At 33.1% G+C, this 21,199-nt stretch overlaps 2 protein-coding genes and 1 pseudogene across 3 annotated transcripts; all 3 read left to right on the forward strand.

Moving 5' to 3' along the window:
• Nucleotides 1-7,092: 7,092 nt before the first annotated feature.
• On the forward strand, nucleotides 7,093-7,222 carry LOC128040157 (small nucleolar RNA R71; annotated as a pseudogene).
• A 3,180-nt stretch (nucleotides 7,223-10,402) lies between these two features.
• LOC105795541 (probable purine permease 4) lies at nucleotides 10,403-11,904 on the forward strand. The gene has a single exon (XM_012625224.2). It carries the CDS (start codon nucleotides 10,569-10,571, stop codon nucleotides 11,700-11,702), a length of 1,134 nt encoding a protein of 377 aa, XP_012480678.1. The 5' UTR covers nucleotides 10,403-10,568; the 3' UTR covers nucleotides 11,703-11,904.
• A 929-nt stretch (nucleotides 11,905-12,833) lies between these two features.
• On the forward strand, nucleotides 12,834-20,416 carry LOC105795542 (ycf3-interacting protein 1, chloroplastic). Of its 2 annotated transcripts, none has more exons than XM_052628803.1 (6): nucleotides 12,834-13,219; nucleotides 13,326-13,370; nucleotides 13,444-13,557; nucleotides 13,767-13,847; nucleotides 14,964-15,128; nucleotides 16,116-17,307. In XM_052628803.1, the coding sequence occupies exons 1-6, from the start codon at nucleotides 12,911-12,913 to the stop codon at nucleotides 16,161-16,163; spliced, it is 762 nt and encodes a 253-aa protein (XP_052484763.1). In that variant the 5' UTR covers nucleotides 12,834-12,910; the 3' UTR covers nucleotides 16,164-17,307. The 2 variants fall into 2 exon arrangements, with proteins under 2 accessions (XP_052484763.1, XP_012480679.1); XM_012625225.2 differs by lacking the exon at nucleotides 16,116-17,307 and adding an exon at nucleotides 20,065-20,416 and having other exon boundaries at nucleotides 12,837-13,219.
• Nucleotides 20,417-21,199: the final 783 nt, after the last annotated feature.

The following is a 21,199-nucleotide window of genomic DNA, read 5'->3' on the forward strand; positions in this document are numbered from 1 at the left end:
AAATTAATTATAAATTGAGCTACAGAACTCAAAATTTAACTCCGTAAATTTTCCTTGAAACTAGACTCATATATCTTCCTATCATAAAATTTTTAGAATTTTTGGTTCAGCCAATTAGTACAGTTTATTAGTTAAAGTCTCCCCTGTTTCACCATTCGACTATTCTGACCTCTTGTTACTAAAAATAACTTTTCTCATTATAGGATTTTCATATGCTATTCCCACTTGTTCCTAAAGAAAATAGACTCATTAAGGAATCTAATCATGTAGATTTCAACTCATAACCATTTTTTTACAATTTTTAATTATTTTCTAAACTCAGAACAGGGGACTCCAAAAACAGTTCTGACCCTATCTTACTAAAATTCACATATCTTAAAATATAAATTTCCTTTTGCTACACTGTTATTTTTCCATGAAAATACACTCAACAAGCCTTAATTCCATATATCATTCATCCTCTAATTCATTTTATACCATCCTAGGTGATTTTTCAAATTCACGTCACAGTGCTGCCTGAATTCTGTTTCTTTGCAAAATTTTACCCTTTTATGATTTCCATGCATAGTTTATCACCTAAACTTTTATAACAACAAACACTTCCATACTAGCAACCATTCATCATCAAATACTTACACATCATTCTTTAGCAAGATCATAAATACAAACATTTAGAATAACTAAATTCCTATACATGAAATAACTCAAACGTGTTTCGACATAAAATACCGAGCAGTTGTGGTTGATAGTGTGGACGATCTCCGACTTCTTTAGGATCCTTGAAGTAGCCTTGTAATACTATAAGAGAAAGAGAAATAAAAGACGTAAGCATAAAGCTTAGTAAGTTTACTAGCAAATAAATAACAATATTTAACTTAAATAATTAAACTCAATATCTATATCTCTAGTTTACTCTTTAGTTAATCTCATACTAGTTCTCTTACTTGTTTACTTAGAATACTTGTGTCATAACTTACTCAACTCTTGCTGCATCGTTGAACATCAATTGATAGTATAATAAGTTCTTAAGTCTTACAACTTACCTGAGCTTGCCATTTATGCTTTAAACTGAACTTTCATGAACATGATTCGTTTACAAGCCCGTTGAGCTACATTGGAATAATAAGGATACTCGGGTCTCTTCGATAATAACATGCCAAAGCCATGTCCCGACATGGTCTTACATGGGATGTTCTCATGTTAGTGCCCATGCCATGTCCTGCACATGGTCTTATAGGGACCTCTCATCTCGATGCTAACGCCATGTCCCGACATGGTCTTACATGGGACCTCTCGTCTCGGTGCCCATGCCATTTCCAGACATGGTCTTCTGGGACCTCTCATGATCTTAAGGATGCCAATGTCATGTCCCGACATGGTCTTACATGGGATCTCTTTACCCAAATGTCATGACATTCGTATCCAGTACCATCCTTATGTATCAACGGGACTTTTAAATTTTAATTCTCTATCATTTCATGCTTGGATCATCATCAAATAAATTCATAAAATAAATTCATAATTGCTGGAAATTAACAGCATTAATAATAAATATTGAAATATTGCATTTATTTACCGTAAACTTACCTCGGTACCAATTATAGCCAAATTCACCAACTTAGTCTTCAACTTTATTCTTCCCTTTGTCTAACCTCAAGTTTCGTACTTCTTGATCTAAAATAGTAAATTTAACTTATTTAATAATCACATTCATCAAAACAGCCCTCGACTCTAACTTTTCAAAATTACAATTTTGCCCTAAACTTTACATAATTACATTTTTGCCCCAAGGCTCGGAAATTAAACTTCATCTCTTATTCTTATGTTTTATAACATTCTGAACATTTTTCCCTTCTATGGCAACATCAAATTCCCACTCTAACATGTACTTATGAACATTAGGTATTTTTACCGATTATGTCGTTTTACTCGTTTTCACTTAAAATCGCTTAGCAAAAGTTGTTTAACATAATTTCTAGCTTCATATTCTATCATAAAACATCAAAATAAACACTTTTCACCTATGGGTATTTTTCCAAATATAAACCCTAGGTTAAATTATTGCTAGAATAAGCTAAATTAAGCTACCGGGATCTCAAAAACGTAAAGAACATTAAAAACGGGGCTTGGGATCACTTACTATGGAGCTTTGAAGCTTGAAAACCCTAACTATGGCTTCCCCCCTTGCTGATTTCGTTCATATGAAGAAGATGAGCATAATTTGCCATCTTTTTCCCTTTTAATTCATTTTAATTACTAGATTACCAAATTGCCCCTAACTTAAAAATTTTCTATTTCACTTATCTCATGTCCATTTTTGTCTACCAAGTTACCAATGGTATAATTACCATATAAGGACCTCAAATTTAAAGTTTCATAACAATTGGACACCTCTAACAAGTAGAACTCAACTTTTGTACTTTTTACAATTTAGTCCTTTTGACTAAATTGAGTGCCCAAACGTCAAAATTTTCGAACGAAATCTTCACGAAATCATTTTGTGAAATTGTATACCATAAAAATATAAGAAAAATAAATTTTTTCTCATCGGATTTGTGGTCCCGAAACCACTGTTCCGATAACCTCAAATTTGGGCCATTACAGAATCATTCGACCCTTAATTGGTAAGCTCAACTAAGTCATTTTCTTATAATTTTTATGTTTTTGAGGTCACAAGAGCTTGATTTAATTACCCCATGTACCAATTTATAAAATTGTTAAAATTTTGAAAGTACCCATTGTTGATTTCTTAAAGAATTTGGTGTTAAAATGATAGATTTTAAGCTTAGAATATGAAAAGGGATTAGATTGTAAAGTTTAATTGTCGGTTTTGTATATAGGGACTAAAGTGAATAACATGTGAAATTATTGTGCAATTTTGATATAAATAAGAAATAGAGGGTCCCTAATGAATGTAATTGAAGTTGATTTTCAAACCAAGGTTCAAAATTGAAAGATATGGTTATTTCAATTCATGGACTAAATTGAATAAAATATAAAATTTTAGGAGAATTAAAAATGAGATTATATAGGTTCATTCATATCATGACACAATTTATAAATTTTTAGTATTGATGGATTGAATTGAATAATTATATAGATCAAGAATTGGAACAGACCACAGGTAATTGAAGAAAAGCTAAAATTATTAAGTAGTCCCTAAAGAATCAACTTGTTTGGTGTTTTGATCAGGTATGTTTATATGACAATTATTTACTTAGGTTGTTATGTATTTAAATTGTATGTGCGCGCGCGCGCGCGCGTGTGTGTATTTGGTAGTGAATTGGTACAATCAAGCAAGAATTAGAATAGATTGAAAAGTGATGTTTATATGTGTAAAAAATGCTCATGTGAACATAGCAAAGGTTAAGATATGATTAACATGCCAATAGGGTCTTGTGCGCGCTTGTACGGAATTGATTATAGATGTTATTGAGGTCCAACATTTGTTGCGGATTCTCAAGTATATGTGACATGGGTTTAGCTTGGATAAGTAACTTGACGTGTCGCTATAAAGGCTTAGCTCAGATAGGTAACCTGACATGTATATATTTAGCTCGGATGAGCAGCTGGTGTGATGTAGATACCTGTGAATCTAAGTATGTTTACTAGGGTTCATCAGGTAAATCAGTTCATATGGAAATAATAAATTGAAATGGGATGAATTGAACTTGATAATTCAAATGGCAATTTATTATATGAATCGAGCAAGAAACATTGTAATGCCTTTGATATATAAATATGTGAATTTAACATCCCTTGATTGAATATGAATTTGATATTGCTACCTGATGTGACATGAATTGGCATGTTAAGTATTTGTGATATTTTTAATGCCCTCTTCCCGATCCTATTCATCGGATTCAGGTCTCAGGTGTTACTACACACAAAACTTAACATTTTATCAAAACAGTTTATAAATTTACGTTTCTTTAAATATTTATTTAACATTATAACTGGAAAAAAACTTGACATCTAAAAGCAAGGAAAACTTTAAAAATAACTTATTACATCAGACATCATAAAGATCATTACAATAAAAAAGTTTACTAATAACAGACACTTAAGGCGTATTCTAAGCTACGTCACTTTTCCACTATATGCATAATATTCATGAATAACTTTTCTCATGTGATGCTTCAAAAAGAAAATAAAAATACTCCCTGTATCAACACAGCCTAGGATATGCCCGTGTGTCTAAGCTATGTGTCGCACATGACCGTGTGCCAAGCCATGTGTAATGATCCTTCGCTTCTCCTACTCTCATGTGCAAGGCCGCGTGTCTCATACGGTCGTGTCTTCAGGCTGTGTAACTAATCACTGATGTTGTGTGTCTCGAAATAAAATTAAAAAAGTTAGCTCCAGTATATACATGGTCTAGAACATGCCCGTGTGTCCAGGCCATGTAGAACACTTCAAACCATGTGTTCACTTTTTTTTTGAATTTAATTGAATTTTTCTTGAAATTTTTTAAAGATAATAAAAGTAAACTAAAAATAAATAAAACACTAGGGTTGCCTCTCGATAAGCACTTATTTAAAGTCTAAGCTCGATTTTTCCCTTTTTGCGCAAATGGTTAAGGCGGATCTTAGAGTCGAAGCTCCTCTCTATCATTATCATTATTACCACCACAATAAAATTTGAGACGATGATTGTTTACCTTGAATGTGCCGTATTCAAGATGTGTTACCTCAATTGTATCGTATAGAAAAATGGTTTTTACCACACATGGGTTTGACCCTCTTAACTTAAACTCTGAAGGAAAAATTTGTGGATGCGATTTGTCTAATATTACTTTGTACCCAACTTTGAATTGGTTCATTCTCTTCACATGCACATCATGACATTGCTTTGGTTCTTCATTGTGTTTTCTCTGTTTCCTATCAACCTTCGGTTACCATTCATCTAGTTCGTCGAGTTGCACCATTTGCTCTTCACTTGTCCCACGTGTTCTATCACTTTGAATAAAATACGGCTCCAACACGTTTTCATGAGGGATTTCCTATAAAGAACATTGAGCCACATGATTACTGACATTAATAGAATAATTAATATTATCTCGCTCACTAGGGACTCTCACAAAATCACATGCTTAAAGAGTAATCTTTTCATCACTTACACGAAGCACATGTTCATAGTACCCACATCAATAATAGAGTGGCTAAAAAGGGTCGACCTAAGATCACAAGTACCTCAATATCCTCATCCATCTATCATTTTTTTGAGAATATAAATTTATCGACTTTCACAAGTACATCCTCAATAATACCCCTAGGATATCTAATTGATCTATCCGCTAATTGAATACTCATCCTAGTGGGTTTGGGTTCCCCAAGACCAAGTTGTTTGAACATCTTATAATGCATGACATTTATACTAGCCCCTAAATTAGCCAAAACCTATTCAACATTTAAACTACCAATAAGATAAGGAATAGTAAAACTCACTGGATCTTTAAGTTTGTTGGGTAGTTTATTTTGGAGAATGGCTGAGCAAACTGCATTGAGCTCCACAGTTGACAAGTTGTCTAACTTCCTTTTATTTGTTAACAACTTCTTTAAAAATTTTACATATTTTGGAATTTGCGAAAGGGCTTCAACAAACAGTAAGTTAATGTGCAATTTTTTAAGAGTTGAAGAAATTTATTATATTGTTTTTTTTTTGTGGTCTCTCTTCAATGTTGTTGGATATAGAACTCGTGGTTTGTAATATTTAATTACCAGCTTATGCTCTTTCTTACTTTCCTAAACCTCATCACTTTTCACAACAGCTTCTAGCTTTGACTTCTTTTTAGTCTCGACTAACCCTTCCACGTTTCGAACTGTGATTGCATGGATTTGCTCATTTGGGTTAGTTTCAGTGTTGTTAGGTAAACTATCTTATGGTCTTTCTGAAACAAGTTTGGTAAGCTGTCCAATTTTATTTTCAAGCCTTTGAATCTAGGGGTAAGTATTCGATCAAGTCGAGTCGAATCAAGTCAAAAAAAATTGAGCTAGTCAAGTTGACAAATCATATTTTAGCAACTCAATTTTGAGTTAAGTCGAGTCGAGTTAACGAATCATATTATTTATACTCAATGTTGCGTTTACATGGACTTATTATGTAACTAGTAGACGAAGTACAAGATTATTTAACTATATAAAGAATATAATTATTTTGCCTTTTAACTTAATGAGTAAATATTTATCAAAACAATGTAATTTTGCCTTTTAACTTAATAGTTTTGACTTTTAATTTTAGAAAAGGTAAACATTTATGAAAACGACGTTGTTTTACCTTTTCTGATTCGACTTTTCGGATAACTCGAATTGTGTAATTCATATTCAAGTTAAACCAAAAAACTTAATTTTTTTATTCGAGTTAATCCGAATAACTTGATTAACTCAAATAACTCGAACTATTTAATTCAAAATTTGAATTTTTTATAGAGTTTTTTGAATTGAATCGGATTTTGCTCACCCCTACTTGAATCGATGCTTAGTGATTTTTTAAAGCTGTTTCAGTGTTTTGAAATCGAGTTTCTAACACCGAAATAAATTTAGCCAACATCTCCTTAAGATTTAGTTTCTTCTATTGCTGATAAGGTTGCTGAAACCTCAAAGTGGGTTGTGACCTTTGATTATCTTGACCACCCCAAGAGAAATTTGGATGGTTCTTCCAATCTGCATTATAACTATTGCTATAGGGGTTATTTTGAGATCTAAAATATTACCCATAAAGTCGACTTGCGCATGCTTCATGCTAGACTTGAAGGGTGAATATTCTGAATTAATCATCTCCACTCTATTCGCATCACACTGCATCATCGGATTCACCTACTTAGAAAAATTGAAACCGTTAATCTTCTTACCAGGAGCTTCAACCTAATTTGCTAACATAGAAACTGCATCCGTGTTAAAAATATCGACTGCTTTCATTGGTTTTGTTCTCATGACTTGCCACTGATAATTATTTAGTGCTAATTCCTCAATAAATTCTTGAGTTGCCTCGAGTGTTTTATTATTTTGTGTTCCACTAGCTACTGTATCAATTAATTGCCTAGTCGAGTGATTCAAACTGTTGTAGAAGGTTTGAACTTGCAACCACAAAGGTAATCCATGATGAGGTCACCTTCTCAAAAGATCCTTAAATCTCTCCCATGCATTATATAATGTCTTCCAATCAATTTGAGCAATGTATCCCAATCAATTTGAGCAAAAGAAGAGATATAATTCCTCAATTTAGCTGTTTTAGCTGGTGGAAAGTACTTCAACAGAAACTTTTCGGTAATCTAATCCCAAGTTGTGATAGAATCTCGTGACAATGAATTCAACCATTGTTTTGTCTTGCTCCTCAAAGAGAATGGGAACAACTGTAAGCGCATGGTGTCATCAGTAGTATCATTGATCTTAAATGTGTCGCAAATATCTAGAAAGTTAGCCAAATTAGTATTTGGATCTTCATCTTGCAAACCATCAAACTGAACATACTATTGTACCATTTGAATTGTGTTCGGCTTCAGCTTGAAATTGTTTGTAGCAATAGTCTATCTCAGAATACTCGATTCAGCCCCAATCAGAGTTGGCTTAGCATAATCATACATAGTACGAGGAGCAGTAGTTGCAGGAAGCTGCTGGTTATTTTGATTATCACCTATCTCCACGGTAATATCTTTTTCCTCTTGATCGTCTACTATATTTTGTTGATTTTGTCTTGCTTCTCTAACCTCTTTACGATTTCTGCGAGCAGTCTTTTCAACTTTATTATAAACAATTAAAGGTTTTGACGGGTTTCCTCTCGTCATAAACCAAAAGAACCTGTCAGAATCAAACAAACGAAAAAAATTAGAATTTAAAAATTAAATTAAAAATAAAAATATTCAAATAAAAATAAAAATGGCTAAATTAATAGAAATAAAAATTTTCTAATATTTTAGTCCCCAGCAAAATCACCAAAAACTTTATACAATCGTAAACCAACTAAAATTTTGACTAAAACAAGTGCACCTATCAATTAATATTATAGCTATGATGAGCAAAGATATTGTTCCCATGAGGACTAAAAGTACTAGAAATTATTGTCTTTCTTTTATTTAACCGAAAAATTAAAGTGATTGATTAAAACTAATATTAACTAAATTAATTAACTAAAGAACAGGACAAAAAACAAATCAGGAAAATAAACGATTAACAACCAAGAAGCGAGACAATACTCAGGAAAGAATCTACCTAGATTTAATTTGTCATTATCAATCTAAATTACGCAATTTCTTCACTTAGTATCTTGATCTGTAGAAATCCCTAAATTATGCGAATATCTCTCTTATAGACTAAGAGCAACTGACTCTAGGTTGATTAATTGAAATTTCTATATAATTAAAACATCTATTACCGCATTAACTCGATTCATGGATTCCTCTATTAGATTTGATTCTAATATGGTATATTTGTATTGTCCTATTTTTAAGATTGCATGCAACTCCATTCAATTACGTTAGATCTACTATTAAACAAAGTCTATTTCTCCTTTGATTTAAGCACATTAAACATGGATTAATAATCTAGAAATATTAAACCAAGAATTAAAACACACATAATTGAGAACAAGATCCAAGTATTTATTACGTAAAAATAGAAATTAAATAACATGATCCATCGCGGGGTTCATCTCCCTAGGTATTTGGAAAATTAGTTTATGATAGCAAATAAAAGCGCCCCAAAGACAATATAACTACAAGAAACAAAAAAAACTCATAATAAACTTCAAAGAAATCAAAAGGAGATCTTCAATCTTAATAGAAATTAAAAGGAGATCTTCAATCTTAATAGAAATCTGCTTTAGAATCGGCTCCAATGGTGTTTTTCGAGTTCTTTTCTTGAGTATTCTATGACAGCTCACTCCCATCTTATTATCTTTGTCATATATAGGTCTTAGAATGCCCGAAAAACAGTGATTTTGACACGGTCTGACACACGTGCCTGTGTGACCCTTATACCTTGCTCCTATTTTATGATTTTTACTCATTTTTTCGCTCCTTTTGCTCCCAAATACTATCCCAAGTATAGAAACATGAATTTAAAGGATTAGGAGTATAAAATTCACCATTTTACATCAACTAATTATCCAAAAATGCATTAAGAATGAGACTAAAACATGTTATTTTTATCACTTATTAGTGTTCAATAATAAATTATACTTATTAAAATAAAAAATTATAAAAAATATTAAAATAAAACTTCATAATAAATTAAAGATTTTACTAATTTAATCGGCATAGGTTTAAATTATATTATATACACATTTTTATTGATTTTTGTTAAACTAAAAAGACTAACGTACGCTCAAATAAGTTAACTTATTTTAATTTAAATTGGTGCCTAATTGACCCGTGATACTAATTCATAGATTTTATTAAAAATAAAAATAGATATACAACAAAGTGAGAGATCGAATTCGTCCTGGAGAAACCCTAGACATCAACTGCCTCTTTTATGTTTGTGGTGCCCATGCAAGGGCAAGCAGACAAGGCCACTATCATTGATCTTTTGTCAGTTATTCTTCCAATACCAAATGCAATATTTCAATTTTTTCCTTTTTCGTTTTCCACATGTAAATATGAATCCATACCATTACTATTATTAGGAATAATGTTTGAGAATTTTTGTTGGGTCAGGATCATTTCTTTTAATAATCATCTATAAAAAAAAATTAAGTGTTCCAAGTTATTGATTTGATTTTATGTGCTCATCTTTATTGGAAAGGCTGCTAGCACATTAACCAATAACTTATTGATATATATCTTTTAAGAAAATGGCGACAAAGAATTATTCTTTTGACTCTGTCCATTTTCTGATATGTACTAACTGGAATCTATATTAGCAATAGTGGATTTCATTCTTTACTTGAGTTTTTTCCCTCCGAGCTAAATCTACTTAGGAATACATTAATTCATTTCCTTCTCAATTGATTATCAATTACATGCCCCCATCCCAGAGAAATGTTTGAAAAGAATCATATTTCTTATTTTGTACATATATGCTTTTAGCCAATGTTATTAATTATATCATATATCATAGTCAAAAGATCAGTGGGTATATATTAGGAAAAGCACATGTAAACTGTATGGATCAATTCATGAATATTGTTTCTCATTATATCTTTTAATATATATTTTTTCTTTTTCTTTTTTAATAATAAAGAGACGTGAGTTCATCTTGAAGGTGGCTTTAAATTTTATCAAGAAAAACAAAAAAAAATCTATTAAAAAAGTGAGGGTTGAACTCAAGATAGGAGATTAATTAATGATGAAACAACGCTTTCATTGAGAGAGAAAAAGAGAGGAAAAGGAAAGCATCTCTATCTTGCAGTTAGTCACATCCTTAAATATAAAAGACAACGATTCATCCTCGGGTCTTGGGTTTGAACTCCTCTATAATATAGAGGTCCGATCACTAGAAGCACCATAGCTATCTTCAAAAACCCACCTTAAAAAAACACACCAATAAGCAACATCAACAACATCTACCGATACGTAAATTAGTATTGTATCACAATCCTATACTTGTCAGATCAGTAAGTGCTAGATAGCCATGAACATCAACACTAGCAACAACCACGACAATGGTGAACAAGACCAAAAGGGTGTCTCAAAGAAGCGTTATATGCCTCTTTTGTTGATCAACTATACGTGCCTGTTTTTGGGTTCTGTATCCTCAAGCTTGCTCTCCAAGTACTATTTCAACCACAAAGGCTCCAACAAATGGGTTTCCACATGGGTTCAGTCAGCTGGATTCCCTTTCCTTCTCTTGCCGGTTTTCCTCCCTTACTATCTCTTCCAATGCACTCAGAGAAAGCCTTTCACTCGTTTCACTCCTAGAATCTTAAGTTTGTCCATATTCATAGGCCTTATGCTAGGCTTAAACAACCTTCTTTTCTCTTGGGGCAACTCTTATCTTCCAGTATCAACCTCCGCTCTCCTTCTATCCTCTCAACTAGTATTCAATCTCATCCTATCTGCAATTATGGTTAAGCAAAAGATCACTTTCACAAACCTCAACTGCGTCATCCTATTGACGTTAAGCTCAATCCTCCTAGCCTTAGGATCCAACCACGACAAACCGCAGGACCTGACCCCAACCAAATACATGATAGGGTTTGTGGCAACCATAGGGGCGGGGTTGTTATTTGCCTTGTATCTGCCGATTATGGAGATGATATACAAGAAGGTGTACTGTTATGCGATGATGATAGAAATGCAGTTAGTGATGGAGCTATCGGCGACGATATTAGCGAGTGTGGGGATGGTGTGGGATGGGGGATTTACGGAGATGAGAAAGGAGAGTAAGGAGGTGTTCGACAAGGGGGAGGGAGTTTATTGGGTGACGATGATCACCAATGTGGTGACTTGGCAACTGTGCTTTATGGGAACGGCAGGAACGGTGTTTTTAACGTGCTCGCTAACGGGAGGGATATGCATGACGGCGTTGCTGGGATTGAATGTATTGGGAGGGGTATTGGTGTACAGAGAGGATTTTGGGGGGGTGAAGATTGTTTCTACAGTGATGTGTGGGTGGGGGTTTTGTTCATACGTTTATGGGATGTATGTTAACAATCACATGATGAAGCTCTTGGACGATCATAAGCAAAATATGAATCCATCTATTGAAATGGCTCAGCCTCAGCCTCAGCCTCATTCGGATCTTCATCTTGGACTTGGGGTTTGAACAAATTAATTAATCTTCACTATTTTAATTAACTAATAATTAGCTCATATTAGATAATTATCTTCTGTCCATCGTAGAAATTTATCCTGCAGCAAGTAGTAGTAGCAAAAAGAATATATTAATAACTATAGTCTATGTATCATCTATCAAGGAGTACATGATAATATTGATCCTTGTTGAAGGAAAATTATATATTTTACTATATTGTAGGTTTTTTACTTTCCTATTAATAATATTTCATTGTTCAATATCTTATTATAGCTGGATTCAATTTGTATATATATCTTTGTATCCGGTATTGTAATTCTAATTATGCATTGCTGGAGATTTTAAATAATATTTAGTGTTTGTATCTAATATATTATTCATTATATATTGAGACTGTGAAATTTCGAGAAAGGGCTGAACTCAGGAGGTTGAGGTTGTGGGTAAAGTGATTTTTTTTTTCTGAAATTGAGATTAAATAATAATCCCAGCTCTATATGTTTTTTAAGGGAGGGGATGGAAAAATAATAGTTTCGAATCAACAAATTACAGCGCGTGAACATATCTGAATCAGAGTTACATAGTAAATTTGGATGTTTGAAGCAAGCAGCTTATCATTATACAAGTACTTGGTCATTGACAGAATCATGTAAGCCGAACAAAATTGTGTATGGCTGCAACCGTATACACACAAGCACAGTTAAAAATTAGCATCCATACACCACCGGAGTTAGCTGGGATAATAAATATTTTTCTTACCTTAATTAATAGTTGAGGGTTTGATGCTCACCCTAAAATATAGAACAGTTTTAAAATTTGTGGTCAACATCTAATCTCTTGCTAAACTTATATAGTACAAAATTTTAATTAATAAACTCACCCGATAAATACCTTAATAAAAAAAATTGGGAAGGCATAGCAGATTCCAGTTTCATGGTGAGATTTGACTTTTAGCCCCAAACCAAATGTTTTTTAGAAGTCACTGAAGGCCTGAAGCTTGGGCTTGGTGGGCTAATTTCAGGGATCCCATTCAGTATTAGACCATAAGGCCTCTAGGTCAAGGCCCAGAAGCTGATAGCCTGATACCAATGTGCTAGGCATAGCTTAGGCTTCTGATGGTGATAGCTAGCTAGAAAAGAAAACCAGGAAAAATCACAATAAATCTCAATCAGAATCAATGGAACAAACAAATTGTTAGTGGTTCAGGAAAAAAATCACAGTAAATGGGGATTTTGCAAGCGTCCCAAGTGCCTTTTGCATCGACTTGTTCATCTTCGTCTTCTTGTCCCCCTGCTGCACCTAAAACCTTATCCGCATGCAAATCATTGGCTGTGAATGTCAAGTTGAGCAAAGTATGCAGTTCGACGAGTCTGCGACTGCGTAAGACTGGTGGTGGAGTTGTTGGGGTCGGTAAGGAAGGCGTACAACCAGTGCGCATTGATGAGGATGATGATAGTCATGATACTTCTTTATCAGCAACCGCCCAACCGGAGGAAGATGAGGACCTTCAATGCGTTCGCCAAATCCAAAGAGTTACACCATTCCTTTCTTTCTATTCTTTCGATGATAGTTTCCATTATTACCTACGACTATACTTGCACTACTCCTTGCTAATTAAATCTGCTTATTGCTTACTAGGTTCTACAACTTCTCAGGAAAAACCGAGACATGTTATTCAGTGAGGTATGCGGACTATTTGGTACTCCTGCAATGCTATCCTTCTACTTTACTTTTTTTTTTGGGTATTTACATACAGGTTAAACTGACCGTGATGATAGAGGATCCTAGAGAAGTCGAGAGAAGGAGGTTGCTTGGCATTGAGGATCCTGATGCCCCTACCAGGGATGATCTCGTCGAAGCTCTGGAACAAGTGAGTTCCTTTTACCTACCTACCTTCAATTTCTATATGCTTGCTATATTCTCAATCTCAATAATGAAACACTATTACTAATTCAGTATCATATTAAAATATTTACCATCCTATTTCAAACACTATCCAAATACTTTCTCGGCTGTTAATTTTCAAAGGCTAAATCTAAGGAAACTATTCTAATATGCTGTTTGTTTCTATTTTACCAGGTCAATGAAGGGAAGATCCCCACTAATCGTGTTGCTCTCAGGATGCTAGCTGAGGAAATGACCAACTGGCCTAATATAGAGGTACTTTTGTTTTTGCTACTTTAGACTATGTATATTTACTAAGTTCTTTTAGGCATCTCCTAATTTCTTTACATCTTCTGTATCCCTTGACATTGGATTTGTTTTTAACCATTGTACGAATGGCTCATTATGTAGCTTCTAAGCAGCATGGCTTTGGTAATTTCTGTATGGATATCTGGCTCTTGAACTTTTTGAGAAGATGGTTATAGGTAGTGGTTTGAAGTAATTCCTTTTCCCATGTCAGTAAAAAGGGAAACTTTAGAAACCATTGGAGGAATTCCTTTCATGATGGAAATTCAAGTGACTTGTAGGCTTTATGAGAAGATGGTTACTAGTAGTAGTATGAAGTAATTCCTTTATCCATAACATTAAAATGAGAAACTTTAGAAACCAATGGAGAAATTATTATCATAATGAATTTCGGGTGACTTTTTGATTGAATGGCTCTTGCCTTTCATGAGAATATACAAAGACTTTATAGGTTAAGTCCTTTTCTTCGAGTATCTAGTTCCCTATAAAATATCTTTACCTATTGAATCTGTCATCTCTTTGTTAAGATAAATGAGTAATGATGACTCTGGATCCCTCATTCTCGGAAGCTACTCGCATGTGAATGGAGTTACTTGACCTGGGTCTGCATGTATTATGCATTCCAGTTATCATTGATCGTAGAAAGTTAGCTTTTCTTATCTTTGGCCTAAAACATGCTTGGGATCTACTTGTTATCTACCCTCTTTGTAAAATTTTCCATGAATGTACAAAACTTTAAAAAATGTAACTTCACTTCTACTGAAAGGAAAGCAATTGAACAATAGGTTTAATGCTATTCTTTCCCCTCATTCCCACGTTTTCAACTTCCTTCAACTGTATAGTTGTGTCATCATTCTTAGCTTCTTTTAAGTTCAACTTGCTTTATTTTGCCTTGTATTTTCCTCAGCTTCTGGAGTTCTAGGACCAAATTTTTTATATATGTATGGTTGTGTATTTTCCTAAGCATCTTCATAAGTGATAAGTTCCATTGAGATGACTTATATTTTCCCATTATTTCTATGTACACAGTTGATTATTCTTCTTTTAGATCGAAATTTGAGAATGCTTGATGTCTTTAATGAGTAGGTTGAAGCATCGAAGAAACAACGTAGCAAATCCCTTTATGCAAGGGCGACAGACACTGGCATTGATCCTAAAGAAGTTGCTAAGAGACTAAATATTGATTGGGATTCTGCTGCTGAAATCGAAGATGTTGGAATCAGTGATGAAACAGAAGTCCCTTCTGCAGTGGTTTGTTTTCTTATCCCAGTTTTTAATATTTTAAAAACTAATTTCTTTACTAGTAAATTTGTTATCAGTTTCTGCATCTATTAAAGGTCAGCTCTTTGCAATGAGGCTTGCCTGCTTTACCAATTTTAGAAGTCACTGAGATTACTATGCTCCAAGCTTGTGAAGTCTTTCAAATTATAACAAAAATGGATAAAGAACTTAGATGACTATCAAATCTTCGCTTTTTGGTTATATCATTCACTTAAGACTCATTTGGCATATGAATGCTCGTGAAAGTGCATTTGTTTTAAGTTTAGAATGAATTTTAGCTTTTTCTTCACTCCAAGTAATAGGAGTGCAGATATCTAATAGCTTGACTGCTTGTATCCTATCTAGATACTTGCAATAGAGGTGTTAACACCATATGAAAGGTATTTGTTAAGAATAGTACCAAAAAGATACTTTTATAAGTATCTTAAACGATTTACAAAGTTTTGAAATCATTTGGTTTACAATTTTGTTGAAAAATGAAACTGGGAAGTTGTTAATAAGCCTTATGAAATGAAAGTAGGGAAAAGTATTTGGATCCCTTTAAAAGAGGATTTGAATGGTAAGTTTAAAATTGTAATCTATTATCATTTTTCCAAGGGATCAGAATCTCTAAGGAAAAGATTTGAATCCTTTACGAGATTTTGTATTCTGTAAAATTTTGTTACTAGGGATGAGAATGCTATATTTGAGAATTCGAAGAACTCATCTGGAAATTCAAAAAATAAATCTGTTGGACATGCTTTTCCAAAAGTTGTAATTCTTCATCAACGACATGTCTAATCATGAAAATGTGTTTCTAATGCTAGTTGGTGCTTATAAATGCTTCATTTAAGATTAATTTTACATTTGATTCTCTTCAAAGTCATTTCTACTCTCACTCTTTTCTGTCTCATAGTTCATAGTACATGTGAGTTTTAGAAAAAAACTTGAAATGCAATCTTGTTCTTCTTTGAGTAGGCTTTGGATCTGGGGATTACATTTCCACGTAGACCATTTGCACCATAGTGGTGAAATCATTATCCCAAAGAAAGCTTCCTAGTAGTGTCTTCCCTACAATGATGGTATAGAAACTTTAAAGATATAATGGTTTCAACTAAAAGTTATAGAGCAGGAAGATTTACTATCAAATCTGTTTGTTGAAAGTTGCATATGTATGGTCTAAGGACAATCCACAAGACACAAGTGAGAATGGCAACTCATTGGCAGAATGACTAAAGTGGATTGGAGATGACTACTTTGTTGCCTAATTACCCGTCAAGCTATTAGCAATTCTCTTTATAATGTGTTTCACAAACAATATTCAATGCTAGAATTATGGAACGCTATTGAAAATGGTATAAGAGTGAGGACAAGGGAAGCAAGTCATTCCTTGTGAAGATGTATATTGGCTTTAAAATGATGAACTCTGAAGAAGTTATTGATCAATTTAATGAATAGAAATGACATTGCAATTGAGTGCAATGTCATGTGAGACACAATCTCTAAAATTTTCAAGTATCCACCATCATTGGTAAATTACTACCATCTTGGAAAGATTACTAAAGGTATTTGAATCATAGATAAGTTAGTTTACCTTGATTTTCTGATTGGCATAATGATAAATTTAGCCCTTAGCATTCACCCTTTTTGTCAATTTAGCCCTGAATCTTTTTTTTTGGATCACTTTGTCCCCCAACCTTTAAAAGTTAGTCAAATTGCCTTTTTTATATAAAAAAGTTAATTGGACCTTTAAATTTTTAATGTTATTGATGTGGAAACTTGCGTGGCAGTTCAGGTTTACTTCATAAAAAATTTAAAAAGAAAATATTACAAATTCAAAAAAGTTCATAAAATTTTATATAAAATTTATTCATGTTAGCAATAAGGTACATGTAGATTTTTGCTTGAGTTACCACGTCAATGCCATTAAAATTTTAACAGTTTAATCAAATTTTTTGTCCTAAACAAAGCAATTTGATTAAAATTAGAAGGTTGAAAGCCAAAGTGACCACCCCCACCCCACTCAAAAAAAAAAAAAAAGGAAGAAAAAGAGTTAGCCCCAAAGTGACAAAATAGGTAAGCGGTAGGGGCTTAATTTGTCTTTATGCCTATTTGATTTAACACATAAATTGAAAGTGCAACCCAAAAGAGAGAAAACCTTAAAAATGTGTGACAAAATTAGCATAGCCTCACATTGACGGTAAGGGAAAAAGAAACTCTTAAAAAATGAAGTGGAAGTTAAAAAAATTTGGGAAAGACTCAACAAAAAGAAAGGTCATTGTTATGTGTATGAAGATAATGGGCCACTTGGTGAAGGTGTGTCACTTTGGCAAAGATAAGAAAGAGGAAGTCAACATGGTGTTAGAAGATGACATGGTTGCAAATCATACAAAACTTCTCATGGTTGACAACCAAGATGGTTACTGGATTGACTTCGATGTACCTTGTCATGTCGCTGCATTCAAAGGTGAATTCAAGAACTATGAAGAGGTCAATGAGTACAAATCAGTCTTCACGGGAAATTACTTCACTTGCAAAGTTGTTGCCAAACTTTAACATTTCAAGATGTGCATGACATCCTAATCTTATTAAGAGTTTAATTCTTGTTAAGAGACTTGATAACCATACTTTCAAAGTTATGTTTGATTCTCAAAAAGTGAAAATTTCTAAGAGAATCATTGTGGGAAAAGACTATTTGAAAGATAAATAACAACAAAAGTAATTCTAATTATGTTTATATTGTTGATTTGAATGACTTTAATTTTTATGGCATTATAGATTAAGACATTTTGCATGAATGCATTGAGTAGAATATTCTCTCATGGTATAATTCCTAAATCAAATTATACTGAGTAGTAAGACTTGTGAATGTTGTGTCAAACATAAATTACTAGTAAAACACATTTTATTACTTTTATAGATGATTTCTCTAAGCATTCTTATGCCTATCTGCTTAAAACAGAAGATGGAACTTATGAAAAGTTTAGGAGTTTCAAATGAAAAATTAAGAATTTGACTATTAAGAAGATAAACAAAATAGATCCAATAGAGAAGACATGTTTACATCATTTTGTGCATTACTCAGTTGTATCAATAATGAATTTTTTTCCCCTAATACGTCACCTAAAAATGGGGTGGCAAAAAGGAAAAATAAATCTTTACATGAAATGGTGAGATCCATGCTTTTGCATTCCCGTGTGCCTGAGTTTTGGGGGGAAGCATTATTTACTTGTTTTAATAGAACTTTTGAATTATTGAAAGAAGGAATGCCTAAATTATATTATTTGGTTGCATTAGGTTCTCTTTTTTGCTACACTAAAGCTACCAAATTATATGAAATAGGAAAGCATGTAGGTTTTATAATCTTGAGACTGATAACATTATTGAATCTACTCATGCAATATATTTTGAGCATTTAGTAATAAAGGGCGCTAGTAGTTTGATTTATAGAAAGAATTGTCAAATGAGTTGAGAGAACCAAAGGATCAATCACTTTATATTGTGATATTCTAGCTGTTAGTTACAGCACAAAGAACGAAGATTGTCCAATAAAAGATTGTCCAATAATAAGAAGCTTATTGCTATAAGATACAATCATGTGAGTAGTATTGTAACGAAAGGTAAGGCTAATTTAGAGTACCTACATACATATAAAATATCAGTAGATCCCCTTACTACACCCTCCTTGGGTTATAAAATAGCTTACACTATGAGAGATATGTGATTGGTATTCGTTAGTAGAGATGATTGATGATAACTCTCTCATTGGTGTCGTTTAAGAAATTAATCATTTAAGTTTTAAAAATAATCTCTTCATTCAATGATCAATGTATATGAGAATCAGTTGATATTATTATTGAATTTTCTGAAAAATTTATGTATGAGATAGATAATATTCTAAAATGCATCAACTTTTGGAATAACAAGGAAAATGGATATGTTTCCTTCTATATTAAATTAAGTCAGCCATTGAAGAACTCACAAATTGGTGTGAAGTATGAAGATATTTCCTTGTATCTCATATTAAATATAAAGTTTCACCTTTAGACATACACTTTACATATTTTTTTATTTGAAATTTTCCTTGTATGTCATATTTCTTTAGACATACACTTTACAAATGGGTGTGAAGTATGAATATGTTTCCTTGTATCTCATATTCCTAAGGGGTCAAAATCACGAAAGAAAAGGATGAAATCCTTTATAGGATTTTGTTTTAAGGAATTAGAATTCCATATTTGAGGATTCAAATCCCTCATGAAGAAATTCAAAAAATGAATTCAATGGAAACACTCTTCCGTTCTAAAAGCTGAACACCAGTTGGTGCTTGTAAGTGATTCATTAACATTCATTTTACACAAATTTACGTTCAATTCGCTTCAACAAACATTTCTCTTCCTTAACTCCCTTTTGGTTCTGCTTCATGTGTGTTTAAGAACTTGTGTTCTTTTTCGAATGGGTATTGTATTCTGGGGATAACATTTCTAATTCTATAAAAGACCATTTGCACCATTTAGGGAAACTATTGTCTTAAAGAAAACTTCTTGATAGTACCTTCCCTACAACATTACTTCATTTCTTCTTTTTGTTCTTCCCTATTACTATTTTTATTGATTGCACTACTGAGACAAGATTGTGAATTGGACAAGATTGGCTATTGTCTTGAATTGGTTAATTTAATATCTGCAGTGGGTGTTTTTTGCCTTGTTTGTTTTTCAATTGAATGATTTAACATCTAAGAAGGTTACTATAGTTTTTCTTTCTTATTTGTTCTTGATTGATTAATTGAATTTGAAGGGTGTAAATGTGGGAGCTTCTTTACTGTGTTTTTACTGTGGACTAGGGTCTGAAACTCAAAGCATTTCTTTTAATGGACGCATAAGACAATCTACCATTTAATTTGAAATTAGTATTATTTTTTTTGCAGGGTTATGGGGCACTATACTTGGTCACAGCTTTTCCAGTTATCATCGGTATATCTGTAGTGTTAATATTATTTTATAATTCACTCCAGTAGGAAGGTAGGACACACCCTTTTCCTTTTGACTTGCCTTTTTGTTTTCCTATGTTGAATTGTGCAATACAATTAGTGATGCACCAACATCCACCACAACATCCAAGGAAGAAGTGAATTTTGCTGAGCCTCGTTATCTGTCTTTGGATGCATGCCGCAATGCTTCTTTGCTTTGTTAACCATTTGATTTTCTACAAATTTATATATATATTTGTTGTATATAAAAACAGGTATCAAGAGGCACATTTCGCTCTTTCTCTCTCTATATGGATGGTAAAACTTGAGTCATTTGATAAATTTTGTATTAGACCTTAGGAAAGCTTTTGACTCCCTTCTCTGGAACTCCAAATTTTAGGTGTTGAGAGTTTTGGGTTTCTCTGATGATTTTAGAAATTGGGTTTATGCTTGTGTTGCTTATCCTAGATTTTCAGTGGCTTTGAATGGAGGGCTTGTAGGCTACTTTTCTGGAGCTAAGGGAGTTGGGCAAGGGGATCCCTTATCCCCCTACCTCTTTATTCTTGTTATGAATGTTCTTTCAGGTCTTTTAAATCTTGGTTGCAGGTATAAGATTTTTACTTATCATCCAAAGTTTAAGAAATTACAGTGTTTTTTTTGGCCAAAAGAAAAAAAAAAAGAAAGTACAGTTGACTTGTTTGTGTTTTGTGGATGATTTGTTGATGTTTGCTAAAGGGTTCACTGATTCGAGACTTGCTATTGGGAATATTCTTGATTTTTTCTGTAAGATTTCTGGATTAAAAGTCAATTTCTTAAAAGTGAGGTGTTTAGTTCAGGTGTTTGTCAAGCTGATTTGCAGTCTATTGTGGAGCATACTGGTTTAAAGCTTATAAGGCTGCCAGTTAGGTACTTGGGTGTACCTTTGGTGACAAGGAACCTTAGAAGCAATATTTGTGGTCCTTTGATAGAAAAAATCATGAGGCGTATACATAGTTGAACCTTTTGCGGGAAGACATAAGTTGCTGAATTCTGTGATTTTTAGTTTACTAAATTGCCTGGAATGCTATCATCTAACCTATCTTGTATGGTAGGA

Source organism: Gossypium raimondii, chromosome 3 (assembly GCF_025698545.1).
Source record: "Gossypium raimondii isolate GPD5lz chromosome 3, ASM2569854v1, whole genome shotgun sequence".
In the NCBI taxonomy this organism is placed as follows: domain Eukaryota; kingdom Viridiplantae; phylum Streptophyta; class Magnoliopsida; order Malvales; family Malvaceae; genus Gossypium; species Gossypium raimondii.

Excerpts from the sequence above, each read along its gene's own strand:
- LOC105795541 (XM_012625224.2), top strand. The coding sequence starts at position 10,569 with ATGAACATCAACACTAGCAACAACCACGACAATGGTGAACAAGACCAA.
- LOC105795542 (XM_012625225.2), top strand. The coding sequence starts at position 12,911 with ATGGGGATTTTGCAAGCGTCCCAAGTGCCTTTTGCATCGACTTGTTCA. Across the intron at positions 13,558-13,766 it reads TCGTCGAAGCTCTGGAACAA|GTCAATGAAGGGAAGATCCC; the intron begins GTGAGTTCCTTT and ends CTATTTTACCAG. Across the intron at positions 15,129-20,064 it reads CAGAAGTCCCTTCTGCAGTG|GGTTATGGGGCACTATACTT; the intron begins GTTTGTTTTCTT and ends TTTTTTTTGCAG.